The 15,138-nt window shown below is 43.8% G+C and overlaps 1 protein-coding gene across 3 annotated transcripts in view; it reads left to right on the top strand.

Moving 5' to 3' along the window:
* The first annotated feature begins 2,340 nt into the window (after nucleotides 1–2,340).
* Nucleotides 2,341–15,138, top strand: part of CLPB (caseinolytic mitochondrial matrix peptidase chaperone subunit B) — a 129,748-nt gene continuing 116,950 nt past the window's right edge. For 2 of the 3 annotated variants that reach the window (XM_036426695.2, XM_036426694.2), the window contains exons 1-2: nucleotides 2,341–2,829; nucleotides 6,426–6,477. In XM_036426695.2, the coding sequence (XP_036282588.1) occupies nucleotides 2,424–2,829; nucleotides 6,426–6,477 (458 nt within the window). In that variant the 5' untranslated portion in view covers nucleotides 2,341–2,423. The remainder of the gene's footprint in view (nucleotides 2,830–6,425; nucleotides 6,478–15,138) is intronic. The other variant, XM_036426696.2, reaches the window with a different exon arrangement.

Raw genomic sequence — 15,138 nt, 5'->3', positions numbered from 1 at the left:
TTGGTACTAGACTTATCAGGGTGATCACTTAGTAAAGTATATAAATTTCTAACCACTATGTTGTACACCTGAAACTAATATAATACTGTAGGTCAACTGTAGTTAGAAAATAAATAGCAGCATTATCTTAAAAATCCACAAAATGTCAGTGTTTCTATGTGAGAAAAAATAATGAGGTGGTCTGAGGTTAAAAATACTCCCACTGATGCCAAAAATTAGCCTAAAGTGAATTTGATATAGAAATAATAGAGATTAGTTAATTTAATTGAATAGGAAATATATACACACGATACAAAATTCAAAATTGTATACAGTGAAAAGAAAAACTTTTCCTCCCTCCCTACTTCTTTCCCTCATCTCTCAGTCCAATTCCATTCCCCTTTCCCCCAAGGACAGCTATTTTTATTATCCTTCCAGAGATGTCCTAAATTTATGTTTCTGACCACAAAGATAGAAACATGTATATGTTTTCAAATAATACTGAAGATTATATACAATACATGTGTTCTCTGCCTTGATACTTTTTCTACCTGATATGCCTCAGAGTGGTCTCTTCTGTGACTTGTCTGTTCATTCTCTTCACAGAGGCTTTTGAGGAGCAAAATTTCTTCATTTTGATGAAGTACAGTTTGTTTTGTTTTTTTTGTTTGTTTTAAAATGGGCCTTACTCAAAGTCACAAAGATTTTTCTCTATAGTCTCTTCTAGAATTTTAGGTTTTATATTTAAGTCTATAGTAATCCATGTTGAGGTCATTTTTTTATATGGTGCAAGATATGGGTCATTACCATTTTAATTTGTGCATTTGTTATTATAGATGTTGTTGAGCATATTATCATACGTTTAAGTATAATGTGTGTTGTGCTTGTTTTTGTTTGTTTTTGTGAGCTCTTTGGTCAAGTCCTTTGCTGGGGGCTGCCGGGTTTGAACATGCAGTTTGTGGAGGTGGAAACTGCAGTCTGGCCACACACTGCTCACCTAGCCACAAATACTGCCTGGGGGCCCTTTTTCTAATTCAGCCCTGGGAGCCCCATTCTTTCCTGTGCACAAAGGTGTTGCCTTTGTCCATTTATCTTCTGTATTCTAGGTGTGTTTAGGTGTTCTCCCCTTCACCACTGTGGTGCAAATATATTGTCCCCCAGATAGTCTATTGTATTTTTCACTGTTTATGGTATTTTCCAATCAGAATTGTTTTTTTGTAGAGTCAAATATACCAGTCTTTTCTATTGTTCTGAGTTTTGTGTCATGCCTAGAAAGTTTTCCTACTCCAGTTATTTTTAAAAATTACTTTATGTTTTATTGTAGCATTTTTTTTTCTAGTTTCTCTCCCCCCCCCTCCCAGCCCCCCATTTAAATCTTTTAATTTAGTATGAATTTATTTTGGTGAAAGGAATAGATATAAATCCAATTTAATTTTTTCCCCAATTTGCCAACCAGCTGTCCCAACACTGTTTACTAAATAATTCACCTTTCCACCACTTACATAAAATGTTTTCGGCGGGGGTTGCTATTTTAAATGGAATCCTCAGGGAAGGCTCTGGTAATGTGAGGTTTGAGTGGAGATCCACAAGAAGTGCCTGAGTAAGAAAAGGGACTGGCAAAAAGAGTTTTCTCCTTTGCCTGCCTGTGAATTCAGTCTGAAGAAAGAGGGCCAGGATGCATATGAGGTGTTTATGGATAGGATTAGGCTCAGAATCAGGAGACTTGAGCTTTATTTAACTTATTGACAAATTAATTCACTTTTGAGCCTAAATCCCCTTCCCTGTAGGTGGGAATAATCCTTGCCCCAGCGTCGCGAATGCAGCTGCCAAAAGGAAAAAAATGTGATAGCCATGTGAAAGTCCTTAAAAAAAAAAAAAAAAAAAGTGAGAAAGTAAGACTAGGTACCAATTTTTCAGCCAAAAGAAAACCTGTGTAGGAATATAAAATGAATTCCTATTTCAAGTTTCCATCCATCACCCTAGACATCTTTTTGAAAAGCTATTTCAGGCTGAAAAGAGAAATAGACTAAAATAAATAAGCATACATTTCATGATAAACCTCCGCAGAAGATCCCTGTTTAATTTACACTATTCAGAAATTGAATTGCGTGTTTGAACCATACTCTGGGATTCGCATCTTAATCCCACGCCCTACCTAGGCATTTGCTTTTTTTAACCACGCCCCCACGCCAGAACTCCATTTCCCAGCATGCCCCGGACTCGTGTGAATCGGCAGTCATTGTGACGCAAGTTCCACAGCTTTCTGGGAATTGTAGTTTATTCGTGTCCTCCAGTGGCGGAAAGCTCTAGAGCTGTGGACTACCACTCCCGTGAGGTAGTGCGGAATTCCACAGTGTTCGCGGCGTCTTCGAACGCGCCGCGGCAGCCATGTTGGACGTGGCCAGCACAGGGGCCGGCACCACGGGGTTATCCGAGCAGCTGTCATGATGCTGGGGTCCCTGGTGTTAAGGAGAACAGCGTTGGCGCCGCGGCTCCTCCTCCATCTGCTTAGGTCTCCATCACTCGGAAGCCACCGACGTCCCTCCGGCCGGAGTGTGACCACCGGGGGCTGCGGCGAGCCGCCGTGGCTAAGGGCGGCCATCGGGGGGCGTCTTGCAACATCGCTGGCCTCGCTCACCCGAAGAGGGGCTGCCACCGGGGGGCGCCACGGAAGACGCACCGAGACCCAGTGCCTCGCAGTCGCCTCATGGGGACGCCTTCCTGGCCCCGAAGACACATTCCCGGGACAGAACTGCTGGAATGGGGACCCTACCAGAGCCAGACTGGGCATGTGGGCCCTGGCCACGGCGCTGGTGGTTCACTGTTACAGCAAGAGCCCGTCCAGCAAGGGTGATTATCGGGACCGTCTGGGCTCCAGGAAGGGAGAGGCGGGGGGAGTGTCTTGATTATCTTTGAAGGGCGGGAGTTGCTTATGGATGTAGAGCAGCATAGTCTCAGCCCTGAAGGGACCCAGACATTGTCCCGGGGGTAGAGTTTGCCCTGGAGAGCTCCGTGTCTCGGAGTTGCATCATTTCCAGCAGAATGCAGCCTGCCTTCTTTGGGCATCACTTTGTCCATCTGTATAACGGGAGCATTGCACTAAACCTCTAAAATTAGAGCACGGTCATTTAATCCTCGAATGTTCTGCCTGGTCCGATTCCTCTTTTAAGAGGTATCGGGGAAACTGCGGTGTATTTTGAGGGCAACCGGTAAATGGTTTAGAGAAGCTTACCTCAGATGACCTACGAAGGGAAAAGGACTTGGTTTCAATGCCATCTTTCCACCACTCATCGCTTGCACCTCTCAGGCTTCAGTTTCCCCACTTATACAGTGAAGAATTATTTCTCCGTGCTTTTAGAGGGCTGTTATTATTATTATTATTTTTTTCTTGGCGTTCAGCAGCCTGGGTCTGTCCATCAGACTCCCAGGGATTTGCTATGCCTGGTCTCAGGCATGAAAAGATCTTGCCATGAGGGCTAGTTGGCAGGAGAAGGGAGACTAGGAAGTTGGCTCTGTTAGGCACCCAAAGCAACCATGGGACTGGCTGACCCAGGTTGGCATCTCACCTGGGTGCATGGAGCTAAGCAGGTACTGGGAGAGCAGGCAGAGAGCCCGATGTGTGTCCAACCACTCAGGGGCTCTGCTGTTCCTCAGTGGGGAAGCCTGAGGCACGCTGTTCATGGATTACATGCATTCCCATCCCTGAGGCTGGAGTAAGAGGGCGCTGCCCTGACGTTTGTGTATTCAGCAGCTGTAAAGGACTGGGATAAGGATAACTGGGACCTTGTTTTGACTCTCTCTCTAACTCCCACTGTGACTTTGGAGTCTTGCTCCTCCCTGGTCCTCTGTTTCTTCATCTACAATGTGAGGATGTTGGCATAGAGCTCTAAGGGCTCTTCTAGCATAGGCATGCTATGATTCCTTACCTTTTAGCAATTTTTTGAACACTCTCCGTGTATCTAGTTTTGCGCACAAAGTTAGTGAAGGAGACAGTGCAGGCTAAGTTAGGCTTGTGGGTCTGGTGAGTGGTCTGACTATGTGTAGTTGGGGGATCAGAGGACCAACAGGGTCAGGAAAGCTTTCCCGGAAGATTGGAGGTCCCTGGAGGATGGGGAATTTGAATTTGTATTCTGAAGGTTGAGGCAAGCGGTGAAAAGGTCTCACTGTGACCTCCATGAGGTTTTTTCAGGTTGATACCAGCTCCTTTCTTTAATACCTTCACATTGTCCACCAAAGTGTTGGAACTTAGTAGGTACTCAACAGGTGTGTCTTGAGTTGGATTGTATTTCATGCAGAGGCTTCAGGGAACAAGGATATGGGAGTCACACATTAGCAGGGTGTGAGCAGGAGCTAGCAGAGTGGCCAGCCTGGTTGGAGAACAGGAGGTCTTTGGGGTGGAGTGAGAGCAGATGAGTGGGACCTGCATGTTATGCAGGATGGTTTGGAATTTCTCCTTAGGCATTGGAGAGCCATGAGCTCAGGGAATGTCCTGAGGCCGGTATGAGGGGGAGGTGGCCCAAGTCTTGCCTTTTAAAAATGCTGGGGGCTCTAGACTGGACTTTGTGGCATATGAACCCCAGCAAGGAGACAAGAGTCTATTTACCAAAATAGATAATGACCAAACCATGATCATTTCCAACCATCTGACTTACTAGCTACCCTGTCCCCTGACTTGGAGTTGTAAGCTCAGGCCCTCAGTGCAGCGTGATAGAAACTGCACCCTGTGGGAGCCAGGAGGCCTGGGTTCAAATCTCGACTCATTATTTCCTCTGTGACTTTGCAAAAGCCAGTTCTTTCTGCCAATCTCTGAAGAAGGCTTGTTTCCCTTCCAGCTGGGGGCTGTCTGGGTCTGTGCTTAGGGAAGATAACCAGGAAAGTCCTGGCCCTGTTTTTGTGGTTGGAGGTGTGGAGGCAATAATGTCTGAACCACAGAACTGGTTTACATATGCTCGTTAAAGTGGCTGTATTATCCCTGTTATACAGATAAGAAAACTGAGGCTCAGGAGGGTAGTTGAGTTGGCCAGGTGGTACAACAAGTAAGAGGTAGAGGTGTGGTGGGAGCCCATGCCTGTGTGTCTCCAGATCCTGTTTTCTACGCTGCTCCAGTGCCTCTTCCTGTTTCAGTGGGTCAGACTCTTGGCTGGACTGGAACGCTCTGAGGCAGGACTGGGCATGAGTTCGTCCAGCGTTCAGTAATGGATCTCCGAATCATGCTGGGCACAGAGGACTCCCCAGGCACTTGGTATTTGAAGGGAGAAAAAAAAAAAAAAAAAAAAAAAAAGGTGCTTCTGTTGTCTTTTGAGATTTGTTTCCAGTCAGACAATATTTCTCTGTGGCCACAAGGTGGTGCCAGCAGCCTGCAGGCTGCCCAGGGGAGGCCAGCTTAGCTTTTCTGTGAGGCCAGTGGTCGGCAAACTCATTTGTCAACAGAGCCAAATATCAACAGTACAACCATTGAAATGTCTTTTGAGAGTCAAATTTTTTAAACTTAAACTTCTTTTAACGCCACTTCTTCAAAATAGACTCGCACAGACTGTGGTATTTTGTGAAAGACACCACACTCAAAGGCCAAAGAGCCGCGTGTGGCTCATGAGCCGCAGTTTGCCGACCACAGTGCTAGGTAATCCCTATGCTTCGGGTCTCCTTTTGGTGGGCTTGGCACTGGAGAGTTTGCAGATTTTCCAACCATCATTTCATTCCCTCAGCATCCTGTGAGGCTGGAAGGGCAAAGGTTTTATTGCCTCTGCTTTACAGTCAGGGAAGCACATGGTGAGTAGGGGGCAGGGTGTGTAGGAGCAGGGTTCCTGACTCTTGGTTGGTGCTCTCTCTAGTCTCAGAAGGGCCCACACCCGTTCCTGCTCCTTCTCGTCCTGACTCTCTCTCTGCATGTGTGACCTATGACATCAAGATTCAAAACTAGGCTAAGAAACGAGTTAGGGAGAAAGTGGGGCAAGGTAGGGGAATGACTGATAATGATCCTCATGTAAAACAGAGGGCTGATAGCTAAAGGAGAGTGAAGGAATCCGCACAGTGAGCATTTATTATTCATTGGCAACACTTGTGTTAGCCCTGTAGCAGGATCACCGGTGTGAGGAGTTAGAGTTTGGCTCTATAATAGATGTGGGAGACAAGTTGTTAACACGTGGGCATGGGGTGATTAGCCTTCTCTTTACCTACAGGCATACCTCGTTTTATTGCCCTCACTTTGTTGTGCTTCAGATATGTGTTCATGACACAAAAAAAGAGTACGGCTCACTTTATAGCGATATGTGCTTTGTGGCTGTGGTCTGGAATGGACTCGTAATATTCCCGAGGTGTGCCTCTATCTTGGCATCGTTTCTCTTGTTAAAGCCCATGTTTCTGGAGTGCTTTCACTTTCACTGTTTTCCTGGGCCCTCTGAGCTGCCCTGAGGAGTAGGTCTGACCAGTGCCCCCTCTCTCTACAGATGAAGCTCTGATGGAAGCTGCCCGAGCCAACAATGTTCAAGAAGTCAGCAGGTGAGTGTCAGCCCCAGGCCTTGTTCCCCCACAGAAGAGGGCTGCCTTGGAGGAAGTCCACACTGAGCGGGGAATCAAATCCTGTAGTCACAGAGTCACTTGGGCTTCCTTCGAGAGCTCTTGTTTCCTTTGTCTGACCCCAAACACCCCTGAATCCTTCCCCTGTTTTGTTCTCCACAGGGCATTGTTTGGGGTCCCCTTTGCATCCTGAGGGTTCTTCACTGAATCCTCTAATTTCTTCTGTTTCTTTGTAGAACTGGCCAGGTGTTAGCACTTGTTGCCTGAATGGGGTGCAGGTGGGCACCCATGGAGAGGCTTGGGGATTTGGGAAGAAGCTGGCAGATATCTTTCTGAGAGGTTTTCTGGGGCTAGAAAGGCCTGGGCCTCTGCTCATGGGCTGATTACATTCCTCCAGTCTCCCTGCCCAGCCGGGCCCCTTATGACCACTGGCCTGTTAGATCTGAGGCTTGTTCTTGAGCAGGGGCAGGATTCAACTCAGCCCAGCCTGGTGCCAGGAGCAGGGCAGAGTCTGTGTCCAGGATGCTCAGATTGGGCCAGCAGAGGGCATCAGTATGAGACCAGGGGGCAGGGGTTTTATTCTTGATGAAACTAGTGGTACTCACTGGGCCTAATCTTGAGCCTTTTTTCCCCCCTTTGCATAAAATTAGATGGCCACCGGACACTCCTTCCACATTACCAAGTGCACATTTTAGACAGGAAGTCTGGTGCTTGGGGTGGCTAGCCCTGCACCCAGTTCCACATACCCTTCATGTTCTTCCCCTCTCCAGCTGCCTGAACATACGGGAAAGTGTTGAAAGGCAGCGACAGCCCCCACCAAGACTTACTGCTTTGATTCCCTTTCATTTTATCTGCAGCATTATTGATTCTCAAGGGTGCTTTTGAGTATTAATGTTCAAGGCTTAGTTTTTAATAAACCACTTTTGGAAGTATAGGCTGGGAGTTGTTTCGTAGCTTAATAAATATGATAGAGCAATAGTTTAATAAACATGCAATGATGCATCTTAAAAACCGAGCACAGATGTCAGCTTGTTGTAATAAGAGCCATTCATAACTGCAGGCTGTGCGTGGCGTCTTCATTCCCCCAGAAACAGATGAGCCTCGCTTCCTTCTGCTGCAGTACAAGGGAGGGGGTGGGTGTGAAACTGGCCAAGCCGCCTCCTCAGGCTTGTGCTGACCCTGGAGTCACCTGTTGGTAACCGCTAAGGGCTGCCAGGCTTCTGCTTTTCTCTGGCACCCACTGTAGGCAGCACAGTTGCTGAGCGGCTATGCTGTGACTCCACCTTCCTTCACCCGGGCAGGCTGAGTTTTCCTTATCCCATTGAGCCCCATATGTTGATTATTACAGCTCTTCCAAGTACACATTTTTCTAAAACAATTCATCATCTGCCCAAAGAAGAGGAAAAGTGATGGGATTTATGGTGCATGTGTGATTCAGCAACGTTCATTCTTGTCTTTGTGGATTTGGCCTGTAGGGACCTTTCATGTGTGTCTCCAGTGTCTAGCTTGCTTATCCACTGCCGCCTCTTGCCCATCTCTTCTGGTTGTGATGCCTCAGAATCTTCCTTCACCATTTGTGAGGAACCCTGCCCTTCAGCATGACAGTCTCTCCCTTGCTCTCCCCCTCCTTCCCAGAAGCAAAAGCAGGGGACAAACTGAGCAAAGGGGAGGTGGGGGAAGAAGATGCTGGCTGCTGCTGGGAGTCATGCTGCTGCCGCTGAGGGGGTGTTTGTGCAGAGTTGTAGGGTCTGGAAAGAGGGAGATGATTTGAGAGAAGCTGGAATGTACAAGCTCTGGAATGCCCATGAAGGAGTTTTGAATTTTTACCTTATGATCACTGGGGAAAAATGGGAAGTTTGAGCAGGGAAATTGCCCAGTTAGGGTCATTCGGAAGGGTGAAGGATGAACTGAATTGGGCAAGGGCTAAAAGCAGATCTGTTAAAAGGCTGTTTTAGTAAGATAAATTCAAGGTGAGGAAGGCCTGTATTAGGATATTCTTCCCCTCACCCCAAGCAGTTCCTGCATATGAATGAATGAGTGGACCTTTGCTAGGCACTAGAGATGGGTATGACCCAGGCCCTGGTTTCAAGGAAACGACATATAATCTACCAATTACAGTTATTCCTGCTAATAGAGCTAAGCCTAGAGGTGAAGCTGAGAGAGTCAGACCATCCTTGCTGGAAGGAAACTTTCTTGAATTCTTACAGTAAGTCTTTATTCAACTTTTCATAGGTGCCTCACACTACTTTTAATTTCTTCCTCTGCCTGTCCTAGCCTTAGCTTTGCCCAACAGACCTGCCTGTAGCAGGATAGAGTCATTCTCAATTTAAAAAAAACTTACACAGTTTATGAATGGTTGGGTCACCATGTGTATGATCAATGTGGTTGGTGATAAGAGTATTTGGAATAAAACTCAGATCTACCCTTCTTTCCCCCTTGACCTCTCTGTGGCTCTGTGCTGTGTGTGTCTCTGGTTTGATGTTCCCTTACCATACCCAGCCCCAGAGCCTTGGGAGATCTCTGGATAATGAAAGGCAATAGCTTGAGTGTCTGCTGCTCAGAGGGGAGGTGCTTCATTATCTTCTTAAGGGCATTCGGGAAGCTATAGATCCTGGACCCTCTGTCCTCTCTACTTTCTGTTGCTCCTCCTCTGCTTAAATCCTCCCAGCCTTCTAGGCTCAACTCAAGTGCTGTTGTGTTCCTTGTGAGGCCTTCCTTGACTCCTCCCCACTGGGTGTGGTCACCGTTTCCTTCGCCCACATCTGCTGGGCTGGGAGAAAATGAGTGTCATCTAGGAAAAGATATGCCAGCGTGTAGGAGAGAATTCTTATCTAGAAGCGAAGTTGGAGGTTAGGTGAGAGAAGTAGGGTTGAATGAATGTCAGGACTGAGGCATCCAGTCTACAAACAGGAAAACCAGCGAGGTTCACGCGCTGACTTAATTAGAAACAGGTCAGGAATCCTCATAGTTTGAGATATCAAGCCAGGAGCTCTAAGTGGATGCCCTGATCTGTAGGTATATTGACCTGCTTTATGTGCAGCTAGGTAAATGTGTGTGGTTTGGGCTTGCCTGGCTAATGGGCCAGGGCAGTATCTGCCACTTGCCATGCTCTGTTCTTTATATTGTATTAATAAGTTTGTAAGCAGCCTTTACTTTAAACCACTGTATTGCGTGCCTCCCTAAGGCAGGGACATTAGTTCCTGTATTCTCTAACACAGCAGAACTTGGGGAAAGTTGCTTTTTACTGACTTTTCAGCAAACCTGAAACAGGCAGCCCAGAGTCTTAATTTCCATATTCCCATTGGCTATATATCAGGGAGGCTGGATCCATTCCTTTCCCCTTCTCTCTTCCTTTCTTCCTTCTCCAGGGACACTTAAACCTTGTGTGTTCAGCTCTTCAAATGTGAAAAGCGGTCCTGGATCCTGTTTCACCTGTCATTAGCATGAGCAGGTGGCTTGCTCCTGGGCTCAGCCTAAACCTGAGCCTGGCTTCCAGACTCAGGAACTATTCACCCGAAACAAGGGCACTGGGTAGACTGAAGGCACATCTGTCCCGGCTCAGGCTGAGCCATGTGAGGAGCTATCCGGGCTGGGAGAAGTGAGGCCTCCTGTTCTTCCTCTCCTAAAGGAGATCACATTTCCTTCAGAACACACTTGGGTGAAAGACAACACCCCTACCCATTTCCCTTCTCTCGGCAGGGAACTGGGCCTCTGCTGAGTCCTTAACTCGGGTGTGTGTCAGCCTCAAAGTTTTTGTTTTATTTACTTATTTATTTAAATATATATTTATTTATTATTGATAGTATTACAGTTGTCTTCCTTTTCCTCCCCTTTATCCCTTCTTGAGCCCAAATATTTTATAATGAAGAAGCCTGATGGTATAAAACCTGGACTTCAGACTGCCTGCCCTTTCTCTCCAGGATTTATTGTTCATTTGAGAAAATTTACTGAGTACTGGTTATGCTGGGTCATATGCTTGACACATGACAACTGACCAGGCATGATTCCTACCCTCGAAGGAGACTAGGGAAGACTATTAACAACACAGTATGGTCAGTGCTGAGAGACAGGAGGCCAGAACATGCCCCTGACCAATCTGGGGGACCAGAGAAAGTGTCCTCGAGGAAATGGCACCTAAAGAGAGTCTTACAATATCAGTTGGGCTTAGCAAATAAAAAAGGGAATGCATTCCAGGCAAAGGGATCAGCATGAGCAGTATCACCGAGGTAAGATCAGCCTAGGAGGTTGTGTGATGGAGAGGAGGAAATTACATTCTGTTGCTGGATCACATTCTAGCCTAGGAGGGACTGGGGATAGGTAGGGACCCAGTCCTGAAGGGCACTGTCCACTTGTCCCACAGTTGCTCACCTGTCTAGCCTGCCTCTGTGCCTAGCCCTGAACTGAATTTGTGTTGATGGCAATACAATGAGGAAGGAGAAGCAATCCCTGCCCTGGAGGAGCTAGCTCACTGATGACCTTCCTAGATGAGGAAAGAGCACCTGAGTCAAAAATTGAGAACCAATAATACAAGGCACAGATTGCCTAACTTCTATGAGCCTGAATAATTAAATAACATTGAAGATCATTATACCTATAATGCATAGAACTATAGTGTTTATTATTAATAAAATTATTATTTCAACCAATATTTATGAGTACTTATTAGGAGCTAGACATTAGGATGATTGCTGGAGATATCGTATTTAACAAGATTGGTTCAGTCCCTGCCCTCTTGGTACTTACAGTCTAACTGAGAGCTAGATGACTGATTATGCAATCACAATATGTATTTCAGAATTAATACAATTTGTCTTTTCAACAAGTGGTGCTGGAACAACTGGATATTAATGTACAAAAAAATACAATTGGAACCCTAACTCACCCATACACAAAACTTAACTCAAAATAGAAAATAGATCTAAATGCAAGAGCTGAAAGTATAAAACTCTTAGAAGAAAACATAGGAACAAATAAGTTGGACTTTATTCAAATTAAAAACTAATGTGTTCAAAGGATAACTTCAAGAAAATGAAAAGACTGTCCTATATAATGGGAGACAATATTTGCAAATCATATATCTAATAAGAAATTTATGTCCAGAATATATAAAAAATGCTTAAAATTTAATAAAAAGATAATCCGATTTAAAATGTCGAAGGATCTGAGTAGACATTTCTCTAAAGATGTTCAAATGATAAGAATGTGAAAAGATACTCAACATCATTAGTCATTATGCTAATTAAAACTACTTTATACCTGTTTATAATGGTTATAATCAGACAGGTAATAGCAAGTGTATGAGGATATTGGAGAAATTGGAACCCTTATATATTGCTGGTGGGGGTGTGAAATGGTGTTGACTGCTTCAGAATTTAGTTGGTGTTTCCTCAAAATGTTAAACATAGTGTTATCTTATGACCCAACAAGCCTGCTTCTAGGTATAAACCCCAGAGAAATAAATCATTCCCCAGAGAGGGAAAGCATTCCAAAGTCCATTCACTAATGAATAGATAAATAAAAAACATGATATAGCTATTCAGTGGAGTATTATTCATCAATGTTAAAGAATGAAGCACTGATATATGGTACAATATGACTGAACTTTAAAAGCATTATGCTAAGTGAAAGAAGCCAGGCACAAGAAACCACATATTATATTATTCAATTTATATAAAATACCCAGATAGACAAATCCATAGAGACAGAAAATAGGTTAGTGATTGAAGAAACTGGAGAGGTTGGGTTTGGGAGGGACCATACCATACTGGTTCTGTAAGCCATGTTAATGATGTTTACTTTTATTTTTACTAACGGCAGTGGGTAACCATTGAAGAATTTTAAGCCTGTGTGTGTGCGAGAGAGAGAGACATGGTGACATGATATAGATCTGTAATTTTATTTATTTTTAATTTAATTTTTCTATTACAGTTTACATTTGATATTGTTGTATCCATTTCAGGGGTACAGCATAGTGGTTAGATAATCATATATTATACTTTACAAAGTATCCTCCTCCCCCGCCCTCCAATATTTCCATTATCCACCAGGCACCATACATAGTTTATTACAATATTATTGACTATATTCCCTATGCTGTACTTTAGATCCCATGACTATTATTACTACTAATTTGTACTTCTAAATTACTTCACCTTTGTCACCCAGTCCCCTAACCCCCTACTCCTCTGGCAAACACTAGTCTGTTCTCTGTATCTATGAGTCTGTTTCTGTTTTGTTTGTTCATTTATATTGTTCTTTAGATTCCATATGTAAGATTCCATAGAAATCATATGGTATTTGTCTTTCTCTGACTGACTTATCTTAGCATAATATCAAGTAGGTCCATTCATGCCATAGCAAATGTTAAGATTTCATTATTTTTTAATGGCCAAGTCATTCCATTGTATATATGTACCACAGCTTTTTAACCTACTCATCTGTTGATGGGCACTTGGATCGCTTCCATATCTTGGCTATTGTAAATAACACTGCAATGGACATAGGGGTGTATACATTCTTTACAGTTAATGCTTTGGGTTTCTTTGTATGTATAGCCATAAGTGGAATTGCTGGGTCATAAGACAGTTCCATTTTTAATTTTTGAGGACCTTCCATACTCTTTTTCATAGTGGCTGCACCAATCTGCATTCCTACCTAGAGTGCACAAGGGTTCCCTTTTCTTCTCATCTTTGCCAACACTTCTTTGTTGATTTATTGATGGATTTATTGATGATAACCATTCTGACAGTTGTGAAGTGATATTGCATATCTTAGTGACATTGAGCATCTTTTCATATATCTATTGGTCAGCTGTATGTCCTCTTTGAAAAAAAGTATATTCAGGTCCTCTGCCCATTTATTTTTATTTTTTAATATATTTTATTGATTTTCTACAGAGAGGAAGGGAGAAAGAGAGCCAGAAACGCCAATGAGAGAGAAACATTGACCAGCTGCCTCCTGCACACCCCCTACCGGGGATGCGCCCAAAACCAATGTAAATGCCCTTGACCAGAATCGAACCCGGGACCCTTCAGTCCTCAGACCGACACTCCACCACTGAGCCAAACCGGCTTTGGCTCCTCCGCCCATTTTTAAATTGGATTGTTTTTTTGGTGTTGAGTTGTATAAATTCTTTTTTCTTTTTTTTTTCTTTTTTAATATATTTTATTGATTTTTTTTTTATAGAGAAGAAGGGAGAGGGATAGAGAGTTAGAAATATCGATCAGCTGCCTCTTGCACACCCCCTACTGGGAATGTGCCTGCAACCAAAGGTACATGCCCTTGACCAGAATCGAACCTGGGACCCTTCAGTCTGCAGGCCAACACTCTATCCACTGAGCCAAACCGGTTTCGGCAAGTTGTATAAGTTCTTTATCAATATTGGATATTAACTCCTTATTAGATGTATTATTGACGAATATATTCTTCCATTCAGTGGGTTGTCTTTTCATTTTTAAAAATATATATTTTATTGATTTTTTACAGAGAAGAAGAGAGAGGGATATAAAGTTAGAAACATTGATGAGAAAGGATCATATATCAGCTGCCTCTTGCACACCTCCTACTGGGGATGTGCCCACAAGCAAGGTACATGCCCTTGACCGGAATCGAACCCGGGACCTTTCAGTCTGCAGGCCGATGCTCTATCCACTGAGCCAAACCGGTTTTGGCTGTCTTTTCATTTTATTGATGGTTTCTTTTGCTGTGCAAAAACTTTTTAGTTTGATGTACTTCCATTTGTTTATTTTTTTGTTTGTTTCTCTTGCCCAATGAGATATATCAGAAAATAATATTGTTAAGAGAAATGTCAGAGATTTTACCGCCTATGTTTTCTTCTAAGAGTTTTATGGTTTTGAGTCTTACATTTAAGTCTTAATCCATTTTGAGTTTCTTCTCTTTTACAGTGTAAGATGGTGGTCTGGTTTAATTTTTGCCCCCAACTGCCCTCCCCTGCTGGCCTGATCACCCACAACTGCCCTCCTCTTCAGGCCATCTTGTGTCCACATAGGGACAGCCATCTTGTGTGTTGGAGTGATGGTCAATTTCCATATTACCCTTTTATTAGATAGAATTATTATTTTTAATCCTCACCCAAGGATATTTTCCCCATTGGTTTCTAGAGAAAGTGTAAGGGAGGAAGGAGGGGGAGAGAGAAAGAGAGAAATCAGTGTGAGAGAGACATACTGATTGGTTGCTTCCTGTACAAGCCCCTACAGGGGTTGGGAAACTTGTAACCGAGGCAGATGCCCCTTGACCAGGAATCGTCCCTGAGACCCTTCCATCCATGGGCTGATGTTCTAACCATTTAGCAAACCAACCAGGGTGATATTTTAAAATAATATTTTGTATTTCTGTGGTGTCAGTTTTTAACTTTCATTTCTGATTTTACTTATTTGAATCCTTTCCCCCCTTTTTTTTCTTAAGTGTGGTTAAAGATTTATCAGTCTTGATTATTTTTTCACAGAATCAGCTCATGGTTTAATTAATCTTTTGTATATTTTTAGACTATTTTTTCTCTTTTTATAGAATTTATTGGGGCGACACTGGTTAACAAAATTATACAGGTTTCAGATGCACAATTCTACAACATATCATCTGTACACTGTATTGTGCATTCACCACCACCAGTAAAGCCTCTGTCCA

This window comes from Pipistrellus kuhlii, unplaced genomic scaffold, assembly GCF_014108245.1.
Source record: "Pipistrellus kuhlii isolate mPipKuh1 unplaced genomic scaffold, mPipKuh1.p scaffold_m20_p_9, whole genome shotgun sequence".
Taxonomy (NCBI): Eukaryota; Metazoa; Chordata; class Mammalia; order Chiroptera; family Vespertilionidae; genus Pipistrellus; species Pipistrellus kuhlii.
This window is presented reverse-complemented; position numbering and strand designations above follow the sequence as displayed.